The sequence below is a fragment of the Tachyglossus aculeatus genome, chromosome 10, assembly GCF_015852505.1.
Source record: "Tachyglossus aculeatus isolate mTacAcu1 chromosome 10, mTacAcu1.pri, whole genome shotgun sequence".
Taxonomy (NCBI): domain Eukaryota; kingdom Metazoa; phylum Chordata; class Mammalia; order Monotremata; family Tachyglossidae; genus Tachyglossus; species Tachyglossus aculeatus.
In genome coordinates, this window is record NC_052075.1 from 58,426,245 (window position 1) to 58,448,574 (window position 22,330).

A 22,330-nucleotide genomic window follows, 5' to 3' on the forward strand; every position below is an offset into this window, starting at 1 on the left:
TCAAAGCAGCAAGGGAAGAGCTTCCTGGTTGCCAATCAATCAATCGATCAGTCAACTTCCATGAATCTTGACATGGGGCTCAGTCAGGCAATTGTATATATTGAGTACTTACTGTATGCAGGGTACTGTACTAAGCGCTTGGGAGGAGTACAAGCAGCATGGCCTAGTGGATAGACATGAGCCTAGAACTCAGAAGATCATGGGTTCTAATTCTGGCTTCATCACCTTTCTGCTGTGTGACCTTGGGCAAGTCATTTCACTTCTCTGTGCCTCAGTTCCCTCATCTTGAAAATAGGTTTTAAGACTGTGAACCCTATGTGGGACAGGGACTGTGTCCAACCCGATTATCTTGTTTCTACCCCAACACTAGGAACAGTGCCTGGCACATAGTAAGCACTTAATAAATACCATTATTATTATTACTATTACACTATAACAGTATAGCAGATACATTCTCTGCCCACAGTGAGTATACAGTCTAGAGAGGGGGAGACAGACATTAATGTAAATTACAGATATATACATAAGTACCTGTGTACTTATGTAATAAATAAATAATAGCTATGTACATCATCATCATCAATCGTATTTATTGAGTGCTTACTGTGTGCAGAGCACTGTACTAAGCGCTTGGGAAGTACAAGTTTGCAACATATAGAGACAGTCCCTACCCAACAGTGGGCTCACCGTCTAAAAGATAAGTACTTGTATACAAATGTAAATAAGTTCTGTGGGGCTGGGAGGGGAGAAGAATAAAGAATTTAGGTCATGCTGCTTCTCCTTTCTTTTCTTTTTTACTACCTGGACCCATCCCTGGCTCATGCTCCCCCTTTCTTCTGCATCGTCTCCTTGGTATCTGCCAGAGGTGCCCCCCCACCCCCCGCCCAGTCCCGGTCTACATGAACCCCCAGGATCCAGGTCCAATCCCACCAGCACAGCATTGCCCCCTCAGCTTCTGTGCTTGGCCATCCACACCCCTGCGGGATCCTGACGGGATCCTGTGGGATCTTGACGGGATCCTGAGTTTGAATCCAGTTCCCTAGGTGGGTGGGTGTCTATGCTAACTTCTGGATTTGAATCTGGGTAGCAGTGGGGCCTAGTGTAAACAGCACTGGCCTGGGAGTCGGAGGTCCTGGGCTCTACTTCTGGCTCTTCCACTTACCTGCTGTGTGACCTTGGGCAAGTCACTTAACTTCACAGTTTCCTGATCTGTAAAATGGGGATTGAATACCTGTTTTCCCTCCAACAAAAACTGTGAGCCCAATGTGGGACAGGGGCATGTAATAATAATAATAATAATAATAATGATAATAATAATGGCATTTATTAAGTGCTTACTATGTGCAAAGCACTGTTCTAAGCACTAGAGAGGTTACAAGGTGATCAGGTTGTCCCACGGGGGGGGCTCACAGTCTTAATCCCCATTTTACAGATGAGGTAACTGAGGCACAGGGAAGTTAAGTGACTTGCCCAAAGTCACACAGCTGACAATAGGCAGAGCTGGGATTTGAACCCATGAACTCTGACTCCAAAGCCTGTGCTCTTTCCACTGAGCCATGCTGCTTCTCTGACCTTATGTCTAACCTTATTATTTGGCATCTACTCCAGCATTTAGCACAGTGTAATATCGTTGATGGATTACTCCTCTAAAACACACACACACACACACACACACACACGTGCTTTCAAGCATAGGCCTCGAGAGGTCCCTAAAACCAGGTCATGCTAAGGTATGGCCCAGACAGACATCCCTAAACTGCACCATACAGTTGAGACAGCTGGCAAGAGTCTGAAGCTGGGTGAGAGGAGTGAGAAACATTCCAAAAGAGAGAAACCGGAAAACCACTTAGAAGTGGAGGAGATTGCTAGTGGGGAGGTGGAGGTAGAGGTATAGAGAAATGGAGTGAGAGGCAGAGATGGAGAGAGGCAGAGCAAGAGACTGAGTGAGGTGGGGAGGTGAAGACACACCGATGTGGAGGCAGAGCAAGAGACAGTGTGGAGAAGAGTGAGAGATAGATGGAGAGAAGCAGAGAAAGAGACAGAGACAGAAGAAGAGCAGAGATGGAGCAAGAAAGTCAGACACAAAGATCGAGACAAAGACAGAGATGGGGAAATTGAGGGAGAGACAGAAATGGAGAGATTGACAGAAATAGTGTGATCTCAGTGGAAAAAGCACGGGCTTGGGAATCAGAGGTCATGGGTTCTAATCCCAGCTCCACCACTTACCGGCTGTATGACTTTGGGCAAGTCACTTAACTTCTTTGTGCCTCAGTTACCTCATCTGTAAAATGGGGATTAAGATTGTGAGCCCCACATGGGACAACCTGATCACCTTGTATCCCCCCAGCGCTTAGAACAGTGCTTTGCACATAGTAAGTGCTTAACAAATGCCATCATTATTATATGGGACAGAGACTGTGTCTGACCTGATTATCTTGTATCCACCTCAGTGCTTAGTACAGTGCCTGACACAGAATGAGCGCTTAACAAATATCACAGTTGTTACTATTATTATTGTTACGCTAGCAATTGGATTTGAATCCAGGTCCTCAGCCGGGTGGGTGTCTACACTAGCCGCTGGATTTGAACCGGATCTCTCCCTCCTCTCTCCTTCCCCTTAGGTGGCATCCATCAGCCTCCTGCAGCTGGGCCAGGAGACGGACAAGCTGAAATCGAGGAACCGAGAGTCCATCTCCCTACTCATGCGCCTGGTCAGTGGCCGCCGGGGGCGGGGCCTGGATGGATGGGCATGGCATTCATTCATTCAATCGTATTTATTGAGCGCTTACTGTGTGCAGAGCACCGTGTTAAGTGCTTGGAGAGTACAAATTGGCAACCTATAGAGACGGTCCCTACCCAACAATGGGCTCACAGTCTAGAAGACTGTTGGGGGCCGGGTCTGGTTCATTTTCCTCCCTCTGGGCCTCTCCCTTCCCCAGGGGACCACAGGGCAGGCACGAGCTTGTCTGCATCCTTACTCTCCGCCCTGGTTGGCAGTACTACCTTCAGGAATGGGGACGATGGGGCAGCTCATAGGGCAGGAGTGACCGGGGACCCAATCCAGGGAGGAGGCAATCAATCAGTCAATCGTATTTATTGAACGTTTACTGTGTGCAGAGCACTGTGCTAAGCGCTTGGGAGAGTGCACTATAACAGAGTTGGTAGGCACGTTCCCTGCCCACATTGAGCTTACGGTCTAGAGTCGCCCCCAGCCTAGCCTCCTTCCCCATCTTGGTCTCTTCTCAGTTTGGGAATGAAGAGGGAGGTCCCCCTCCCGGGGCGGGGGCCCCTCTCTTCCTGCTGAGCTTGACTGGCTGGTCTGCACCCAGCTGGACTTCCCCTGCCCCGCGAAGGACGAAGCCAGGGAGGGGTGTGGGGCCGAGGTTCGGGGGGTGGGCCCACGTGGACAACCGGATTACCCCAGCGCTTAGATCAGTGTTTAGCACATAGTCAGTGCTTAACAAATACCATTATTATTATTACTAAAAAAACCCACACTCGGTTAGGGCTAGGGAGGGCGTGGGGTCAGGGGGCCACGGGAGGTGGAGAGGATCGCCGGCCTGCGGATTTTATATTCTCTGGCTGCTTCGCGGGCTGCAGCAAACCAATTTAAATGCAAATCTCTCCACGGAGAAAGAAGCCATAAAAGAGGGCGGCCGAGGCTGGAGGCTCGCATCCAGGAAGCGGGGTTCCGGCTGCCTGAGATCGGAGCCTCCCCACACCCCCGCTCTCCGGTCGGGGATGCCAAGTCTGAGCTTTGCCTCTGTGCTCTTGTGCCAGTCTGGCCGAGCTCCCTCGCACGGGGACTACGGAGGCTGGTAAAAGAGGGAGCCCCCTCCCACCATATACATCCGCAGATCCCCTGGCTGTCCCCTCTCCAGCTCGGGGGTCGCCTTTCTACTGCATCTTAGGACCAGACTCCATGCTGAGGTCATCCGGGCCATCCCCCTGCCTCGAGGCAGATCCATTCCCTTGACCACAAAGATTGTCGGGGTGGAAGGGGACGGGAGTGGGTGGGTGGGAGAGCAATGGAGAGGGGAGAGACACCTCTCTTGGGACGAGAGATCTTTGTCCTCCTGTTCATTCGTTCTCCTTCCTGCCAACAGCCCATTGGTAAGTTCTTCCTGCTGTCTGACTTACATCCCTTCTGCTGTTGTTTCAGCCTTTTTCCTCCTGTTCTAGCCCCAGTCTGGTCCCCGCACCCCGTCCCCCACCTCGCGGGGGAGGGAAAGTGGTGGGGGGGCACGGAGGCAGAGGAAGGGCAAGATGACCTCTGCAGCCCCTGGCCAGCCAAGGGGAGTTGGGTGTTTCTTCTAGGGGGTCCTCAGGGAGCTGGACGATGGCAGGACTGGGACAGAGTGTGGTTTTTATAGTAATAATAATAATGGTATTTGTTATGTGCTTACTATGTGCTAAGCACCGTTCTAAGCGCTGGGGTAGATACAAGGCAATCAATTGTCCCACGTGGGGCTCACAGTCTTAATCCCCATTTCCCAGATGAGGTAACTGAGGCACAGAGAAGTTAAGTGACTTGCCCAAGGTCACGCAGCAGACAAGTGGTGGAATCAGGATTAGAACCCACGTCCTCTGACTCTCAAGCCCGCGCTCTTTCCACTAAGCCACGCTGTTGGCTTTTCTCTAAAGCTCCCCTTTCCTTCCCCCCACCCTCGTGGTTCCGGAGGCGAAGACCTCTCCGGGACATTTGATCCACCGCGCCCGTCCTGGAGGCAGGAGGGGCTGCGGAGATGGCTGCAGCACTCCAGCTGCTAATTGGACTAATTAATCACATCCCGCGCTTCCCGCAGCCTCTCCACGGAGGGTTCCCAAGCGTTCGGCACAACGCAGCAGTGGGTGTGGGCGGCGGGCTAAGCCCCCTCAGCTGCCCATCAGAGTCAGGGGAAGGGGCTTGGGGGCTTGGGTCCGCGGAGGCCCGGGGGGGTCGTGGGCTGCCCCGGCCTACAAGCCCTCCTCAGCCACGACCTCCCTTCCCGCACCTTCTCCCAGCCCCCCGGAGGACCCGCTCCCCCCGAAGACTCTTAGGGCTGGAAGTAAAGCAGGGCGATCACCTCATCCATCCCTCTGTCTCTGTGCAGGACTCTTCCTCATTCATTCATTCAATCGTATTTATGAGTGCTTACTGTGTGCAAAGCGCTGTACTAAACCTTTGGGAGAGTACAATATAACAACAAACAGACACGTTCCTGCCCACAACAAGCTCACAGGTCCACCAGACGAGACCCTTTCCTAGATTTCCAGATACTCCCTAATCCCTCCCGGGCCCCGTCTCTCTTCTTCTATCTAGTTGTCCTCTTCAGCTCTTTGTCCAACCTCCATCCCTTCTGCTGCAGTTTAGACCCATGCAAGAGGAAGGTGGTGGTCTCTTGGAAATGTGTGATCCTAAAACCCCACCCTACTCCTACCTTCTCTTCTCCAAATCTTTCATCCTCCCTGGACCTATGGTCCTCTCTTCAAGAACCCAATGTCTGTGTAAGTCTGGTGGAAGGGACGAGGAGGAAACTGAGGCACAGAGATGCCTGAGCATTGTCAAGGTAACACGGGATCAGGAGTCTCCTCAGCATCTTTATTCAACTAATGGTATTTACTAAACGCCTGCTGTGTCCTAAGCACTGCAAGAAGCTCCTGGGAAAGTACAGCAGTCAGAAGATGAGAACCCTGCACTCAAGGAGTTTACAGCCTAGAAGGGGAGACAGACATAGATATTAACAGAATCTCCTCTGCCCCACCCCATCACCACCCTCAACCTCAACTTACCTCACCCTCCTGCACTCTCCTGCCCTCAGACCAACCTCTGTGCCTGGTCATCCCATTCCTCCCCCTGCCTCCAGGTAGGAAGGGAGCAGCCAGACCCAGATGGTTTCTGGAGGTGGGACTGGGCCGGTCAGTCCCTCACCTGATCGCCAATCTGTCCCTTGTCCAGGCTCACCCTTCTGGTTCCTGGTCCTTCCCTCCCGGAGCCTCACCTGTCCGGTCCCTGTTTACCCTCATCCATCCTCCCCTCCCAGTCCCGGTCCTGGTTCGTTCCTCCCCAGCCTCACTGTCTCAGCACCCAGTCTGTCCCTCCCCCAGTCCCTGGTCCCTATCTGTCCCTCGCATGGTATCACCTTCCCGATCCCTGGTCCATCCCCCCCCCCACCAGTCTCACTTGCCCGGCCCCTAGTCTGTCCCTTGCCCAGTTCCCAGTCAGCTTCTCACCTAGTCCCCTGTCTGTCCCTCCCCCAACCTCACCTGCCCGGTCTCCAGGTTGTCCCTTCCCAAACTTCACCCGCCCAATCCTCAGTCGGACCCTCTCCCAGTCTCTGTCTCTTCCTCACCCAGGCTCATTGGCCCGGTCCCTGGCCTGTCTCTTGCCCAGCCTCACTGCCCTGGTTGCTGGTCCATCCCTCACCCAGGCTCACCCAACTGTCCCCTGGCCATCTCTCATAGGTGGTGGAAGAGTCCCCATTCCTCACCCTGGACATGCTGGAGTCCTGCTTCCCCTACGTCCTGCTGCGCAATGCCTACCGAGAGGTCTCCCGGGCCTACCAACTGAGCCGTGTCCCTGCTGCCCACTGAGGGGCCCATGGTGCCCATTCCTGCCTGGGGCCCTTCCGAGGGCCAGGAGTCCTCTCCTCCCTCCTCCTCCCCCTCTTCCTCTTCCATCCTCACCGGTTTTCTACTGTGCCCCCACTGTGCCCCCACTGCTGGGGCCAGGAGAGACAGCCAGGCTTTTCCCCTGGTATGGCCTGTCAGCTCAGGGAGGGGCTGGGAAAGTTGGGGCTTAGGGGATTGGGGGAGCAGTTGGACCAAGACTACATTTTGGGCATGGGGGCTAAAAAGAGGGCAGGGATTTTAGTGGTGGGAGGTGGGGTTGGACTGGGGAGGAAGGCGACAGGCCGGAATGCTGGCGTCTTTCTGGCCCTGATTGTAAAGGCTCAGGTCTCATAAGAGGCCCAGAATGGATGAGTCTTGGGAGCCCCACTCAGAGAACTATAGGGGTCTCTCCCTTTGCTCCTGTGCTGGAGGACTGGGAGCATCTAGGGAAATAAGATGGGGCTGGGAGTACAAGGGGTGAGGAGATGGGGGTGGGGACCACTTGGGGGGCAGGCTAGGGAAGAAAGGGAGTGGGGGGGGATTGTGGGGATGCCAGATGCTCAAATAGCACCACAGTTAAAGTTGGCATTAAAGGAATATCACCTTGTTATATGATTATACTGTATTCTTCCAAACTCTTAGTACAGAGCTCTGCACATAATAAGCGCTCAATAAATACGGTTGATTGACTGATTGATAACCTGCACTCCCGGACTTGGTCTGAGGTTCTTTGGCGTCACTTCCTTCCTGAGTCCACAGCTCAGCACTCTGTGTCACGGGCCGGTAGCACTGGCCCCTCCCCACCCACCCCACCATGCTTCCCCACAATTCCAGAGAGGACACACGTCCATTGCTGTCATCAATCATCATGTTGTAGCCTTGCTGGTGGAGCCCCGTATGCCTGGGGTGGGGGGAGGAGTCCCGGGGGGGCCCTGTCTCCCTCCCAGCTGGCTCCCCAAGCCATCTGCAAGCTTGAGGCTGCAGTCTCAGAGCCCCAACCTGCGAGCCCAGCCAGCGGACGAGCCCTTGGGTCATTTAGTCCATGCTCCTGCCCCTACGGGACTCTGATCCTGCTACACAGGGTTGGGGGAAGGGAGCCCCAAGGGGTGGAGTAGTTCCTGGAGTCAGTCACATAGAAAAGTCATCCCATCTCCTTTCTCGATTGGGAAGTTCTCCTTTAGTCTTTTAGTCCCAGTACCTCCTGCTTGGTTTCACTCCATTCTACTGTGCCTGCACCCAAGGAAACAGTCATGACCTAGTGGAAAGAGCACAGGCCTTGGAGTCAGGACCTGGGTTCTAATCCCAGGTCTGGCACGTATGCTGTGTAACCTTGGGCAAGTGGCTTCACTTCTCTGGGCCTCAGTTTCCATCTGTAAAATGGAGACTCAATGCCTGATCTCCCTTTTACTTTGACTTTGCCCCCCATGTGGGCTGATTGACTCATATCTACCCCAGCATTTAGAACAGTGCCTGATAGTCCCCTAGGCTGTAAGCTTGTTGTGGGCAGGGAATGTGTCTCATTATATTGTATTCTCCCAAGTGTTTAGTACAGTGCTCTACATACAGTAAGCGCTCAATAAATATGATTGATTGATTAAGCTGTGAGCCCTGTGTGGATCAGGGATACTATCTGATCTGATTGCACTGTATTTACCCCAGTACTTACTATTATTACTATTATTATTATTATTATTATTACTTTTTTGTTCATCAGCTCAATCTTGTGTTCCATCCCCGGACCCTGCTGTGGCTAGGACCTGCCCCTGTATGGAATGGCTACCTTGGTAGCCCAGAGAGGCTGTGACAGCTGCCTTGGGTCACACAGTAAATGGGGGAGGCCAAAGAGGAGGAGGTTCTTCACCATCTGGTTGATGGGCCGGTGCACCGTGTCCGTGATGCATGCCATGGTCAGACGTGCCGGGCGCTGACAAAGGCACACACAAGCCACCACCAATGCCGTTTTAGCTATAATTGAAATTTTAATTGTTGCAGAGAAATGGCTGACTTTGTTAGCACCGCTCAGCCAAGCACAGCCAGCAAGAGCTGGTCTGCTCCGCCCTTCCCTCTCTGCACCTGCGACTGGGGAAGAGCAGAGCAGCTGTTTATAAACACCCTCTGGGGCTGAGGAAGGAGGGAGATGGAAACATAAACTGGTTAAGTGCTCACGATGTGCCAAGCACTGTTCTAAGTGCTGGGGTAGGTACAAGTTAGGTTGGACACAGTCCCTGTCCCACATGGGGCTCACACTCCTATCCCCATTTTACAGAAGAGGTAACTCAGCCCCAGAGAGGTTAAATGACTTGCCCAAAGTCTCACAGCTGACATGTGGTGGAGCCAAGATTAGAACCCATGTCCTAACTCCAAGGCCCATATTCTATCCACCATTCCATGCTGCTCTCAAGAGGGGTCTGGGGGTGGTGAGAGGAAGCATGATAAGGGATGGGAACCCACAGACTCCATCCTGTCAGGAGAGTGGGCTGGAACTACAGCGGGCGGGATGGAGGTTAGACCTTGAGAAGAACTTCCTGCCTGGGGCAGGATTGGAGCGCTAACCCCTAAAGCCTCACTATCCTGGCACCGGTCTTAAAGATGAGGTGCGGGCGGCCTTTGGAGGAGGGATTTGGGCCACTTGGACAAAGGAGGAAGGGTGGGGTGACCCTGGCTGGCCCTGAGAAGAGGCAGGAGCTGGGTCACTGGATGAGGAAGGGGTCTGCCCTGGCTGAGCTGAGGAGCCAGACTGGAAGTGTTCTGTGGCACTCGCTCCTGTGGCGCTTGCTCCTGAGACATATTCTTCCCTGCTGAGTTTTCATTAACGTTTTTATTAGTTTGTTGGTGCAGTGAATGCGGCCTTGTCTCCCTTCCTCCCCACCCCCAGTCAGCAGAGGACTGCTGTGTTACCCTTCTGGCACCCCCTGCCCCCTCCCCGGGAACCCGAGGCCAGTGGGAGGGCAATAGAGGTGGGGGCTGGCAGAGGGGAAGGGGGAGAGGGGCACCCCTCAGCTGGGGCAGCAGCAACCGGACAGCAGCTGAACAGGGGAGGCCGAGCCCGTTCCCACTTCTGCCCCTTCTCCCAGTGGTCTGCCACCCCAACAAGCTCCCAACCAGCCGCAGCTTTCTCCAGAATTGCAGGCCTCAGTCCGGTCCACCTCACTGGCCTTGTCTTCATTTTGGGGTCCCCTGAGAACCCCAGATTCTTTTGTGTCCTGAGCCAAGGGGTCCCCTGATTCTGCCTCTCTAGGAGCTGTGTTGGCCTATTTCCAATCACTGGCTTGGTGGTTGGGCCTAGGGAGCACCCCCACCCAACTGGCCCTGCCGCTGCTCCCCAAACCCTAGCTTTGCCACCTTCTAACTCCCCATTTCCCCACCCTATTCACCCTCTCTTCTGTGTCACCTATGCACTTTGGTCTGTACCCCTAAGCACTCACTCTATACTCATTTTGCCCTCAGCCCTAAATCACTTGAAGGTGGGGAGACTGATAGTCTGTTGAATATCATCCTCTTCCTCCTCATCATTGGTATTTATTGAGCTCTTAGTGTGTGTAGAACACTGTACTAAGCACTTGGGAGAGTACAAGTAGAGAAGCAGTGTGGCTCAGTGGAAAGAGCACGGGCTTTGGAGTCAGAGGTCATGGGTTCAAATCCCTACGCCAGCAATTGTTAGCTGTGTGACTTTGGGCAAGTCACTTAACTTCTCTGGGCCTCAGTTACCTCTTCTGTAAAATGGGGATTAAGACTGTGAGCCCCCCATGGGACAACCTGATCACCTTGTAACCTCCCCAGCACTTAGAACAGTGCTTTGCACATGGTAAGTGCTTAATAAATGTCATCATTATTATTATTATTGCAATGCAACAGAGTTGGTAGAAAGGTTCCCTGCACACAATGAGCTTACAGTCTGGAGAAGGAGACAGGCATGAACATAAATAATTTATAATATATAATTAATGGACATATGGATGAAAGTGTGGAATTCAGGGTGGGGTGAATGCCAGGTGCCCAAGGGTCACAGATCCAAATGCAAGTGCAAGGATATGAAAGAGGACAGAGTTCCGGGCCAGGGGGAGGATGTGGGTGAGATGTTGGCAGTGAGATAGACAAGATCCAGGTACAGTGAATAGGTTAGCATTAAAGGAGTGAAGTGTGCGGGCTGGGTTGTAGAAGGAAATCAGCGAGGTTAAGTAGGAGGGGGCGAGCTGATCGAGTGCTTTAAAGTCAACGGTAAAAAGTTTCCGTTTGATGCGGAGGTGGATGGGCAAATGCTGAAAGTTCTTGCAGAGTGGGGAGATATGGACTGAACTTTTTTTAGAAAAATGATCTGGGTGGCAGAGTGAAGCATGGACTGGAGTGGGGAGAGACAGGGGACAAGGGAGGTCAGAGAGGAGGCTGAGAAGCAGCATGGCTCAGTGGAAAGAGCCCGGGCTTTGGAGTCAGAGGTCATGGGTTCAAATCCCAGCTCCACCAATTGTCAGCTGTGTGACTTTGGGCAAGTCATTTCACTTCTCTGGGCCTCAGTTTCCTCATCTGTAAAATGGGGATGAAGACTGTGAGCCCCCCGTGGGACAACCTGATCACTTTGTAACCTCCCCAGTGCTTAGAACAGTGCTTTGCACATAGTAAGCACTTAATAAATGTCATCATCATTATTATTATTAGCAGTAGTCAAGGTGGCATGTGATAATTGCTTGGATCAGCAGAGCGGGTTGGATGGGGAGGAAAGAGTGAATTTTAGTGATGCTGTGAGGACAGAACCTACAGGACTGGATAACAGATTGAATATGTGAGGTGAATGAGAGAGATGAGTTGAGGATAACGCCAAGTTTATGGGTTTGTGAAATGGGGTGTGTGTGGCTGTGTTGTCTACAGTGATGGGAAAGTCATGGGGAGGGCAGAGTTTGGGTGGTAAAATGAGGAGTTTTTCTTAGGACATGTTAAGTTTTAGGTGGGGGCCGGACATGCAAGTAGAATTGTCCTGAAGGCAGGAGGAAATGCAAGGAAGCAGAGAAGGAGAGAGATCGGGGCTGGAGAAGGAGACTTGGAAATCATCTGCATAGAAATGGTTGTTGAAGCCATTGAGAGTGAATGAGTACACTAAGGGAGTGACTGTAGATGGAGAATAGAAGGGGACCCAGAACTGAGTCTTGAGAGTCTCCCACAGTTAGGTGGGAAACAGAGGAGAAGCCCACAAAAGAGACTGAAAATGAGCCACCAGATTTAGGAGGAGAACAGGAGAGGACAGAGTCAGCGAAGCCAGGGTGAGGATTAGGATGCAGTAGAGGCTGTTGGATTTGGCAAGAAGGAGTTAATAGTAATTCTGGTATTTGTTAAGCGTTTACTATGTTCCAGACACTGTACTAAGCAGAGGGGTTGATATACGCAAATCGGGTTGGACACAGTCCCTGTCCCACGTGAGGCTCACAGTCTCAATCCCCATTTTACAGATGAGGGAACTGAGGTACAGAGAAGTGAAGTGACTTTCCCAAGGTCACAAAGCAGACAAGTGACAGAGCCGGGCTTAGAACCCATGACCTTCTGAGTCCCAGGCTTGGGCTCTATTTATCCCAGGCCACACTGCTTCATTGGTGATCTTAAAAGAGGGTAGTGTCTGTGGAGTGAAGAGGGCAGAGTGGCTTAGTGGCAAGAGCACAGGCTTGGGAGTCAGCGGTCATGGGTTCTAATCCTGACTCCGCCACGTGTCAGCTGGGTGACTTTGGTCAAGTCACTTCACTTCTCTATGCCTCAGTTACCTCATCTGTAAAATGGGGATTAAGACTGTGAGCCCCACGTGGGACAACTTGATCACCTTGTATCGACCCCAGCGCTGAGAACATTGCTTGACACATAGTAGGCGCTTAACAAGTAACCATCATTACTGTTATTAGATTGGAGGGGTTCAAGGAGAGAATTGGAGGCGAAGAAGTTAACACTTCCCCCTTCTCCCAGCTCCCTCTCTTCCTGGCCAACCCTAGCTGGCACGTGCCCGCTCCCTGAAACTTCCAGGCAGCAGGAGCAGGTGGGGACGTGTGGGGAGAAGAGTCGGGGGCTGCTTCCCCCGCACCCTCCTCCTCCTCCTCCTCGTGCAGTGCCTGTCATCCGAGGAAAAATAGAACCCACATCCCACACACCTTGGGGATGGGGAATTGTCTGGTGGAGGAGCGGGAGGAGGGAGCGGGTGCAGCCCGAGAGTTTGGGGTGTCAAAAGTGAACCGAGTTAGTAGTTGAGCGCTGGATCGGGAAAGTCCCCTCGCTCCTGTCAACGGGGAGGAGGCAATGAGCGGCTCCCCCTTTAAATAGCTCTCTCCGTGGGCGGCCCGTCAGCTCTCACCGTCAGCCGCTGACAGAACATCATTTTGAGTCGATTTACCCAGCTCCACTTGGGAAGGGAGCGAAGCAGGGTCCTGAGGGGACGGGAGGGTCCTGAGGGTCATCAATCAATCGTATTTATTGAGCGCTTACTGTGTGCAGAGCACTGTACTAAGCGCTTGGGAAGTACAAGTTGGCAACATATAGAGACAGTCCCTACCCAACAGTGGGCTCACAGTCTAAAAAGTGGAGGCAGGGTCATGGTTGGGGGGCTCCAGAAGGGGCGAGCAGGGCCACCGGATGGCGGGGGGTCCGTCGGGAGAGGGATCGGGGCGGGAGGCTGGACTCGAGGACCAGTTGGGAATTGGACGAACCAAAGGGCCTGAAGCTGCAGCAGGAGGGAGTGAGGTTGGACTGAAGGAAGGGCTTCCTGACGGCAGGCAGGGTGATGGTGGTGGTGGGTGTGTAGAAGGGGGACTAAAAAGAGAGGGGGCAAGAGCACTGAGGGGAGAGAGGTAGGGGCTGGGGGTTCTTAAGGGGAGAGGGGGAGTGCCCAGGGACACTGGGGGGGGGGGGAGGGAGAGGGGCTTGGGTGGTCCTTGAGACTGGGGCTCATCAGGTTATTTATAATAATTATAATAATAATGATGATGGTATTTGTTAAGCACTTACTATGTGCCAAGCACTGTTCTAAGCACTGGGGTAGATACAAGGTAATCAGGTTGTCCCACGTGGGGCTCACAGTCTTAATCCCCATTTTACAGAAGCGGTAACTGAGGCACTGAGAAGTAAAGTGACTTGCCCAAAGTCACACAGCTGACAAGTGGCAGAGCCAGGATTAGAACCCACGACCTCTGACTCCCAAGCTGTGCTCTTTCCACTAAGCCACGTGGCTTATTTGTATTGATGTCTGTCTTCCCTAGTCTAGACTGTAAACCCTTCATGGGCAGGGAATGTGAGTGTTTATTGCTGTATTGTACTCTCCCAAGCACTTAATACAGTGTTCTGCACAGAGTAAGGGCTCAGTAAATGTGATTGAATGAATGAATGGGGCCATCCCATCCATTCCCCTGCCTCCTGGTGGGTCGGGGTGAGCTGGAATTGGAGGGAAGCGCTCTCCTGGGTTCATGACTCTCAGGGAATTGTTTCATCCTTGTGCATCCAACCTGGAAGGAAGTCCTTCTGGAGATCTACCCTTCATTTTCCCACTGCAGAGGGCAACCTCCCACCCAGCCCTTCCCAGTTGCCAAGCTGTCTCTCTCTGGGCAAACCATGTGGTCAGATCCAGGTGTCCTGAGAGTGATCTGCTAACATGATCTGCTAAGGCCTCTTTCAGAGGGAGGAGGTCATCTCGTCCACCCTCCTACCCCGGCTCAGGCCCACCCCTAGCCTTTTAGACTGTGAGCCCACTGTTGGGTAGGGACTGTCTCTATATGTTGCCAACTTGTACTTCCCAAGCGCTTAGTACAGTGCTCTGCACACAGTAAGCGCTCAATAAATACAATTGATTGATTGATAGCTCACATCCAGCCAGGCAGGCACTTCAGAGGGGACCCCACACCCTTACTCCATTCCAGTGCCCCATCACTCACCACCAGAAAAGTTCCTTGGGTGGACTAACCTCCATCCCTTCAGCTGCAGTTCTGGGCCTTGTCCCTCTTGCCCTGAGCTCCAAAGATCTGCAGGCCACTGGCCTTCCTCCCCGCACTGTCTCATTTCTCTTGTTTCATTGTCTTTTACCCTTTCTTCCTCTGTCCTTCAGTGTCCATCTCTCAGTCGTTCTCTCTGACAGTTTCTTGTCTCCTGCTTTGTTTTTCCATCTCTATCTCTTTCCATTTATGTCTCTCTATCTCTGTTTTTTCCCTCTGTCTCTTCCATGGCGTGGCTTAGTGGAAAGAGCATGGTCTTTGGAGTCAGAGGTCATGGGTTCAAATCCCAACACCAGCAATTGTCAGCTGTGTGACTTTGGGCAAGTCAGTGAACTTCTCTGTGCCTCAGTTACCTTATCTGTAAAATGGGGATTAAGACTGTGAGCCCCCCTGTGGGACAACCTTACCACCTTGTAACCTCCCCAGCACTTAGAACAGTGCTTTGCACATAGTAAGCACTTAATAAATGCCATTATTATTATTATTATTATCTTTCCTCTAGCTCTCCTTCTGTCTCTCTGGCTTTGTCCCTTTATTTCTTGCTTAGTATCTCTCCATCTCTGTTTCTATTTTTTCCTCTGTCTCATCCATGGTATCTTTTCTCTATCTCTCCTTCTGGTTCTCTGGTTTTATCTCTTCCTTTGTCTCTTGCTCTCTGCATTTCTATCTCTCTGTCTCTATTTTTTCCTCTGTCTCATCAATGGTATCTATCCTCCATTTCTTCTTCTGCCTCTCTGGTTTTGTCTCTCTTGCTTAGCATCTCTCTATCTCTGTCTTTTGTTCTGTTTCAATATCTGTCTCACTCATTATTATTATGATTACTATTATATTACTGATACTATAATAATAGTAAACTGATAACTTTGTATTTACCCCAGCACTTAGAATGGTTCTTGACACGTAGTAAGCGCTTAACAAATACCATAAAAAGTGTAAAGCACTTATTATGTTCCAAGAACTGTCCTTGGTAATAGTAATAATGATGATGGCATTTATTAAGTGCTTACTATGTGCAAAGCACTATTCTAAGCGCTGGGGAGGTTACAAGGTGATCAGGTTGTCCCACGGGCGGCTCACGGTCTTAATCCCCATTTTACAGATGAGGTAACTGAGGCCCAGAGAAGTTAACTGACTCTCCCAAAGTCACACAGCTGACAATTGGCAGAGCCGGAATTTGAACCCATGACCCCTGACTCCAAACCCCGGGCTCTTTCCACTGAGTCATGCTGCTCCTCCTAGTATTTTCTCTGTTATCTGTATCTTCTCTGGTAGATACAAGATACTCAGGTCGGACCTAATCTCTGTCCCACATGGGGTTCACTTTATCTCTGTCTCTGTCTTTTGATCTGTCTCACACTCACTCTTGCTACATCTCTGTTTCTTGCTCTGCCTCTCCCTAAGTCCCCTCTTCCCTGAGTCCCCTCCTTTCCTCTTCTCCCACTCCCTTCTGCATTGCCGTGACTTGCTCCCTTTTGTTCCCCCCAACCCCAGCCCCACAGCACTTAAGTACATATGTGTCATTTATTTATTTATATTAATGTCTACCTTCCCCCCTAGATTGTAAGCTCGTTGTGAGCAGCGAATGTGTCTTCTTACTGTTGTACTGTACTCCGCTGTACACACAGTAAGCACTCAATAAATATGATTGAATGAATGATAGCCGTCTCACTCATATTTACTCCATCTCTGTCTCTTTCTCTGTCCTGTCTCTTCCACTCTTCATCTCTCACTCCTTCCCTACCTCCTGTCTTTTGCTATCTCCCCAGGGGCTCCACCACATGTCTGCTTCATGACCTTGGGCAAGTCACTTCACTCAGTTACTTCATCTGTAAAATGGGGATTGAGACTGTGAGCCCCACGTGGAACAGAGACTGTGTCCAACCCAATTTACTTGTATCCACCACAGTGCTTAGTACAGTGCCTGGTACATAGTAAGTGCTTAACAAATGTCATTATTATTATTATTATTAAATTTTTATCTGTCTCTTCTTTTTGTCTCCCTGTCTCTCCATTTCTGTCTCTCACTCTGCCTCTCTCCATCTCTGTCTCTCACATTTTCCTGGCACTCCATATTTCCCCTCTAGACTGTAAGCTCATTTTGAGGAATGAACATGTACTAACTCTGTAATATTGTAGCCTCCCAAGTGCTTAGGACAGTTCTCTGCACAGTAAGCACTCAGTAAATGTTAATTTAATCAATAGATCTTGCTGTCTCTCTATCTCTGTGTCTGTCTCTTCTTTTGCTTTTCTGTCTCCCCATCTCTGACACTTACCCTGTCCCTCTCCATAGCTCTTTCTCCACCTCCCCCTAGCAATCCTAGCAGGAGAAGCAGCGTGGCTCAGTGGAAAGAGCCTGGGCTTTGGAGTCAGAGGTCATGGGTTCAAATCCCAGCTCTGCCAATTGTCAGCTGTGTGACTTTGGGCAAGTCACTTAACTTCTCTGTGCCTCAGGTACCTCATCAGTAAAACTGGGGACGAAGACTGTGAGCCCCCCGTGGGACAACATGATCACCTTGTAACCTCCCCAGTGCTTAGAACAGTGCTTTGCACATAGTAAGTGCCTCATAAATGCCATCATAATAATAATAAAATCTCTAGATTGTAAGCTTGCAGGGAACATGTATACCAACTCTGTTATATTGTACTCTCCCAAACATGTAGTCCAGTGCTCTGCACATGGTAAGTGCTCAATGAATGCCATTGATGATGATGATGATAAGTAGTCCTTTGGTCTATGTGAGCCCCATATGAGTCAGGGACTGTGTCCGACCTGATTAGCTTGTATCTACTCCAGCGCTTAGAACAGTGCTTGAAACCTAGTAAGCGCTTAACAAGTATCATCATTATTACTTTACAGATGAAAAACTGAGGCAGAGGAGGAAACTACTACTACTACAGTAGAACAATATAACAGACACATTGCCTGCTCAAAATGAGTTTACTGTCTAGAAGGAGAGAGGGCCCACCCCACCTCTCCCCACCTGGGTAGTCCTCCCCACCCATCTTCCAAGGGCTTGAGAAGCAGCGTGGCTCAGTGGAAAGAGCACGGGCTTTAAAGTCAGAGGTCATGGGTTCAAATCCTGGCTCTGCCAAGTGTCAGCTGTGTGACTTTGGGCAAGTCACCTAACTTCTCTGAGCCTCAGTTCCCTCATCTAAAAATGGGGATTAAAACTGTGAGCCCCCTGTGGGACAACCTGATCACCTTGTAAGCTCCCCAGTGCTTAGAACAGTGCTTTGCATGTAGTAAGCACTTAACAAACACCATCATTATTATTATTATTACAGTCCTCTGCACACAGTAAACCCTCAATCAATATGATTGACTGTCTGACAGACTGGAATTGCTATTTTAGCTCCTTCCTTGCAGGCCTGGGAAACAGAGCCCCGAGCAACACCCAGAAGAGCAGCTGGGGAGAGACAAGGGCTACCGCAAAACCTGCACAGTGGCTGGCCGACCCCCATTTCCTCTGGGCCCAGCCCGCCCCTTTCCTCTCTAGACTGTAAGCTCCTTGTGGGCAGGGAATGTATCTGTTCCAGCATGGCTTAGTGGGACGAGCATGGGCTTGGGAGTCAGAGGTCATGGGTTCTAATCCCACTATGCCACTTGTCAGCTGATTGACTTTGGGCAAGTCACTTAACTCCTCTGTGCCTCAGTTACTTCATCTGTAAAATGGGGATGAAGACTGTGAGCTCCACGTGGGACAACCTGATTATCTTGTATCAACCCCAGTGCTTAGAACAGTGCTTTGCACATAGTAAATGTATAACAAATACCATTATTATTATATTGTATTCTCCCAAGCTCTTAGTACAGTGCTCTGAACACAGTAAGTGTTCAATAAATACAATTGACTGACTGACTCTTCCACCATCACACACACTCAGACTTATGCTCATATGCACATTCATACACACACTTACACATTCACTCTGCATATACACACTCATATACTTATGCTATGTACAAACTCATACTCTCATACATTCACACTGTATTTACACACTCATATGCTCACTCCAAATACACACTTATACACTTGCACACTCACACATGTACATTCTCACACATACTCATCCACACACTCATTCATAAACAAACTCATGCAAACATACTCAGACACACTCAAACACATACTCATTCAACCAACTCATTAATACTCACACTCACTAATATGCATACTCACACATTCATTCACACTCACTCAATCAATCAATTGTATTTATTGAGCCCAGAATAATACTATGTGAAGAGCACTGTTCTAAGCACTTGGAAGAGTACAGCAGAATAAGCAGACACGTTTCCTGCCTGTAATGAGCATACACATACATCCGTTCACACTCCTTCATACACACACACTATCACACCGTCACACACATTCATGCACACTCACTCCTACTCCCACACTCACTCCTACTCCCACACTCAAACATCCATTTGCACTTATACACCCAGTCCCACTCACGCACACACTCACAAACACACTCATTTGCCTATTCATGCTCCCAGTCACCCTCACTCATTCACCCACACAAACACACTCACACACATACGTATTTGCCCATTCATAATAATAATAATAATAACGATGGCATTTATTAAGCGCTTACTATGTGCACAGCACTGTTCATGACCCCAGGCATGCTCATTCACACACATACACACACACACACACAGACTCACACTCACACTCACAGACACACTTATTTACCCATTCATGCCCCCAGTCACACTGATTCATATGCTAACGCGCACACACACAGACACACTCATTTACTCATTCATTCATTCATTCAATCGTATTTATTGAGCGCTTACTGTGTGCAGAGCACTGTATTAAGCGCTTGGGAAGTCCAAGTTGGCAACATATAGAGACGGTCCCCACCCAACAGCGGGCTCACAGTCTAGAAGGGGGAGACAGACAACAAAACAAAACATAACATATTAACAAAATAAAATAAATAGAATATGTACAAATAAAATAAATAAATAAATAGAGTAATGAATGCATTCAAACATATATACATATATACAGGTGATGTGGGGAGGGGAAGGAGGTAAGGCGGGAGGGATGGAGAGGGGGAGGAGGGGGACATATATACAGGTATATTTAGAGTCATATATATAACACACACACACACACATATGTATATATATTCATTCATTCAATCGCATTTATTGAGCGCTTACTGTGTGCCGACTTGTACTTCCCAAGCGCTGAGTACAGTGCTCTGCACACAGTAAGCGCTCAATAAATACGATTGAATGAAGCACTGTTCTTGCTCCAGACAGGCTCACTCATACACACACACAAACATACACACACACAGACAGCTACCCCCACCCCGACCCCCGCAACACACACACCCACACACCCTGAGGACGGCTCTCAGCACCGCGGCAGGGCCCGCCTCTCCTCTCCCCTTCCCTCCCTTTTCCCCCTCTCCCCTTTCCTCTCCCCTTCTCTCCCCCTTCCCTTCCCTCCTCTCCTCCCTCTCCCCTGCCCTCCCCTCCATCCTTCCCTCCCCCTTCCCTCTCCCCTTCCCTCCTCTCTTCCCCTCCCCTCCCTTCCCCTCCCTCCTTCTCATCGCTCCTTCCCTCCCTCCTTCCCTCCCCCTTCCCTCTCCCTTCCCTCTCCCCTTCCCTTCCCCTTCCCTTCCCCTTCCCTCCTCTCTTCCCTCCTCTCTTCCCTCTCCCCACCCCTCTCCCACCCACCGCATCTCCCGCCCTCCCACCCGGAGGGCACAGGGAGGACCCACGGACCGCAGCAGCGTGCGGTAGAGGGTGAGGGGGTGCTTGTGTGTGTATGTTTGTGTGTGTGCGTGTATGTGCGCTGCTCTCTCTCTCCAGCTTCTGGTGGGCCCCGCTCCCGGAGGGAGGAGGAGGAGGAGGAGGAGAAGGGGAGGGGGCCGAGGGAGGGAGGGGATCGAGGCCTCGCGGGGGGGTGGGGGGGGAGAGGCGGCTGCGTTGAAGCAGAGAGGCAGCCGCCGGAGACAGAGACAGAGACAGAGAGAGACAGAAGGCGCAAGGAGCCGGGGAGAGAGAGAGAGTGCGGGAGACGCCACAACCGCCGCCTGGAGCTGGGAGCTCGGGGGGAGACTCCCCCAGCCCGGAGACAGCAACCCCCCACCCATCCCCGGGGACCCCGCCGCCCCTCACCCCGCCCGGGGCTGCAGGTGGGGAGCACGGGGTGTGTGTGTGTGTGTGCGCGCGTACTGGGGAAAGGGGGGGGTCACCTGTTGGGGTTCACCTGGAGGGGTCGGCTGAGCCCGGGTCTCTCCCCTTGGCATCCCCCCCGTCCCCCGCCCCGGTCCTCTCCCCCTCCCGCAGGCACCGATGGAGCTGATGGCCCAGCCCCCCGAGGAGCCCGAGATGCTGGAGCCCGGGGGCTGCCCGTCTCCCCTGGAGCTGAAGGCCGGCCCCAGCAAGAAGATGTGGATTAAACTGAGGACGCTGTGAGTACCCCGGGGGACCCGCCGGAGGGCGCTCTGGGTTTGGGGGACCACTAGGGGTATCTGGGGGGCGTTGGGTATCGGGGGGGATACTGTGAGTCATGGGGAAAGGGTGAGTATTGAGGGGGTACTGTGAGTGCTGGGAATCACTTGAATAACGGGGGGCACTGTGAGTACTGGGGCCACTGAGAGTATCGGGGTACTGTGAGTATTGGGGTTCTGTGAGTGCTGGGGTACTGTGAGTGCCGGGAGACACTGTGGGGATCAGGGGGCATTGTGAGTATCGGGGAACACTGTGAGTGCTGGGGTGCTGGGGGTGTTGGGAGTCACTGTGGGTATTGGGGACACTGTGTGTATTGGGGTACTGTGAGTGCTGGGAGTCACTGTGAGTATGGGGGGAACTGTGACTATTGAGGTAATGTGAGTGCTGGGAGGCACTGTGAATATCGAGGGGTACTGTGAGTGCTGAGAGTCACCGTGGGTATCGGGGGGCACTGGGAGTATCGGGGGGCACTGGGAGTATTGGGGTACTGTGAGTGCTGGGAGTCACTGTGGGTATCAGGGGGCACTGTGAGTATCGGGGGCACTGTGACTATTGGGGTGCTGCAAGTGCTGGGAGTCACTGTGGGTATCAGGGGGCACTGTGAGTATTGGGGACACTGTGACTATTGGGGTATTGTGAGTGCTGGGAGTCACTGAGTATTGGGAACATTGTGAGTATTGGGGGCACTGTGAATATCGGTGTGCACTGTGACTGCTGGATCATTCTGAGTATCGGGGTGCACTGTGAGTGCTGGGGGATACTGTGAACGCGGGTACCATGGGGCACTATGAGTGCTGGGGGCACTGTGAGTTTTGGGAGGGCACTGGGTACTGGAGGGGCAATGTGAGTGCTGGGGTGCATTGTAAATATCTGGGGTCCACTATGTGTTGGAGGGTCACTGTGAGTGCTGGCAGTACTGTGAGTATTGGGGGGCACTGTGTACTGAAGGGGTGCTGAGAGTTCTAGGGGACAACTGTGTACTGGGGGCACTAGGTACTGGGGGTCTCTGTGAGCATCATGGGGGCATTAAGTTCAAGGATGGCAGTGAGTACCAGGGGCACTATGTGCTAAGGGGGTACTGGGTACAGGGAGCACTGAGTACTAGGTAGGACCATTTACTGGGGTGGCAGTGGGTCCTGGGAGTCAATGTTTAATGGGGGTCAGTGGGCATCAGGGGTCAGTGGGTATGAGAGTGGTTCTGTGTACCAGGGACCTCTGTGAACCAAGGGGCAGTGAGTACTGAGGGGTCACTGTGTACCAGTGGAGATTGTATCAGGGAGGCCCTGTGAATATCGGG

At 51.6% G+C, this 22,330-nt stretch overlaps 1 protein-coding gene across 4 annotated transcripts in view; it reads left to right on the forward strand.

Annotated features, from left to right (window-relative positions):
• NCKAP1L (NCK associated protein 1 like) overlaps positions 1-22,330 on the forward strand; it is a 79,551-nt gene that overhangs the window by 26,002 nt on the left and 31,219 nt on the right. The window contains exons 30-31 of one of the 4 annotated variants that reach the window (XM_038752291.1): positions 2,622-2,711; positions 20,869-20,993. In XM_038752291.1, the coding sequence (XP_038608219.1) occupies positions 2,622-2,711; positions 20,869-20,993 (215 nt within the window). Of the gene's footprint in view, positions 1-2,621; positions 2,712-6,444; positions 7,069-20,261; positions 20,323-20,558; positions 20,715-20,868; positions 20,994-22,330 lie in introns of those variants that run through there. The other 3 variants (XM_038752292.1, XM_038752294.1, XM_038752293.1) reach the window with 3 other exon arrangements.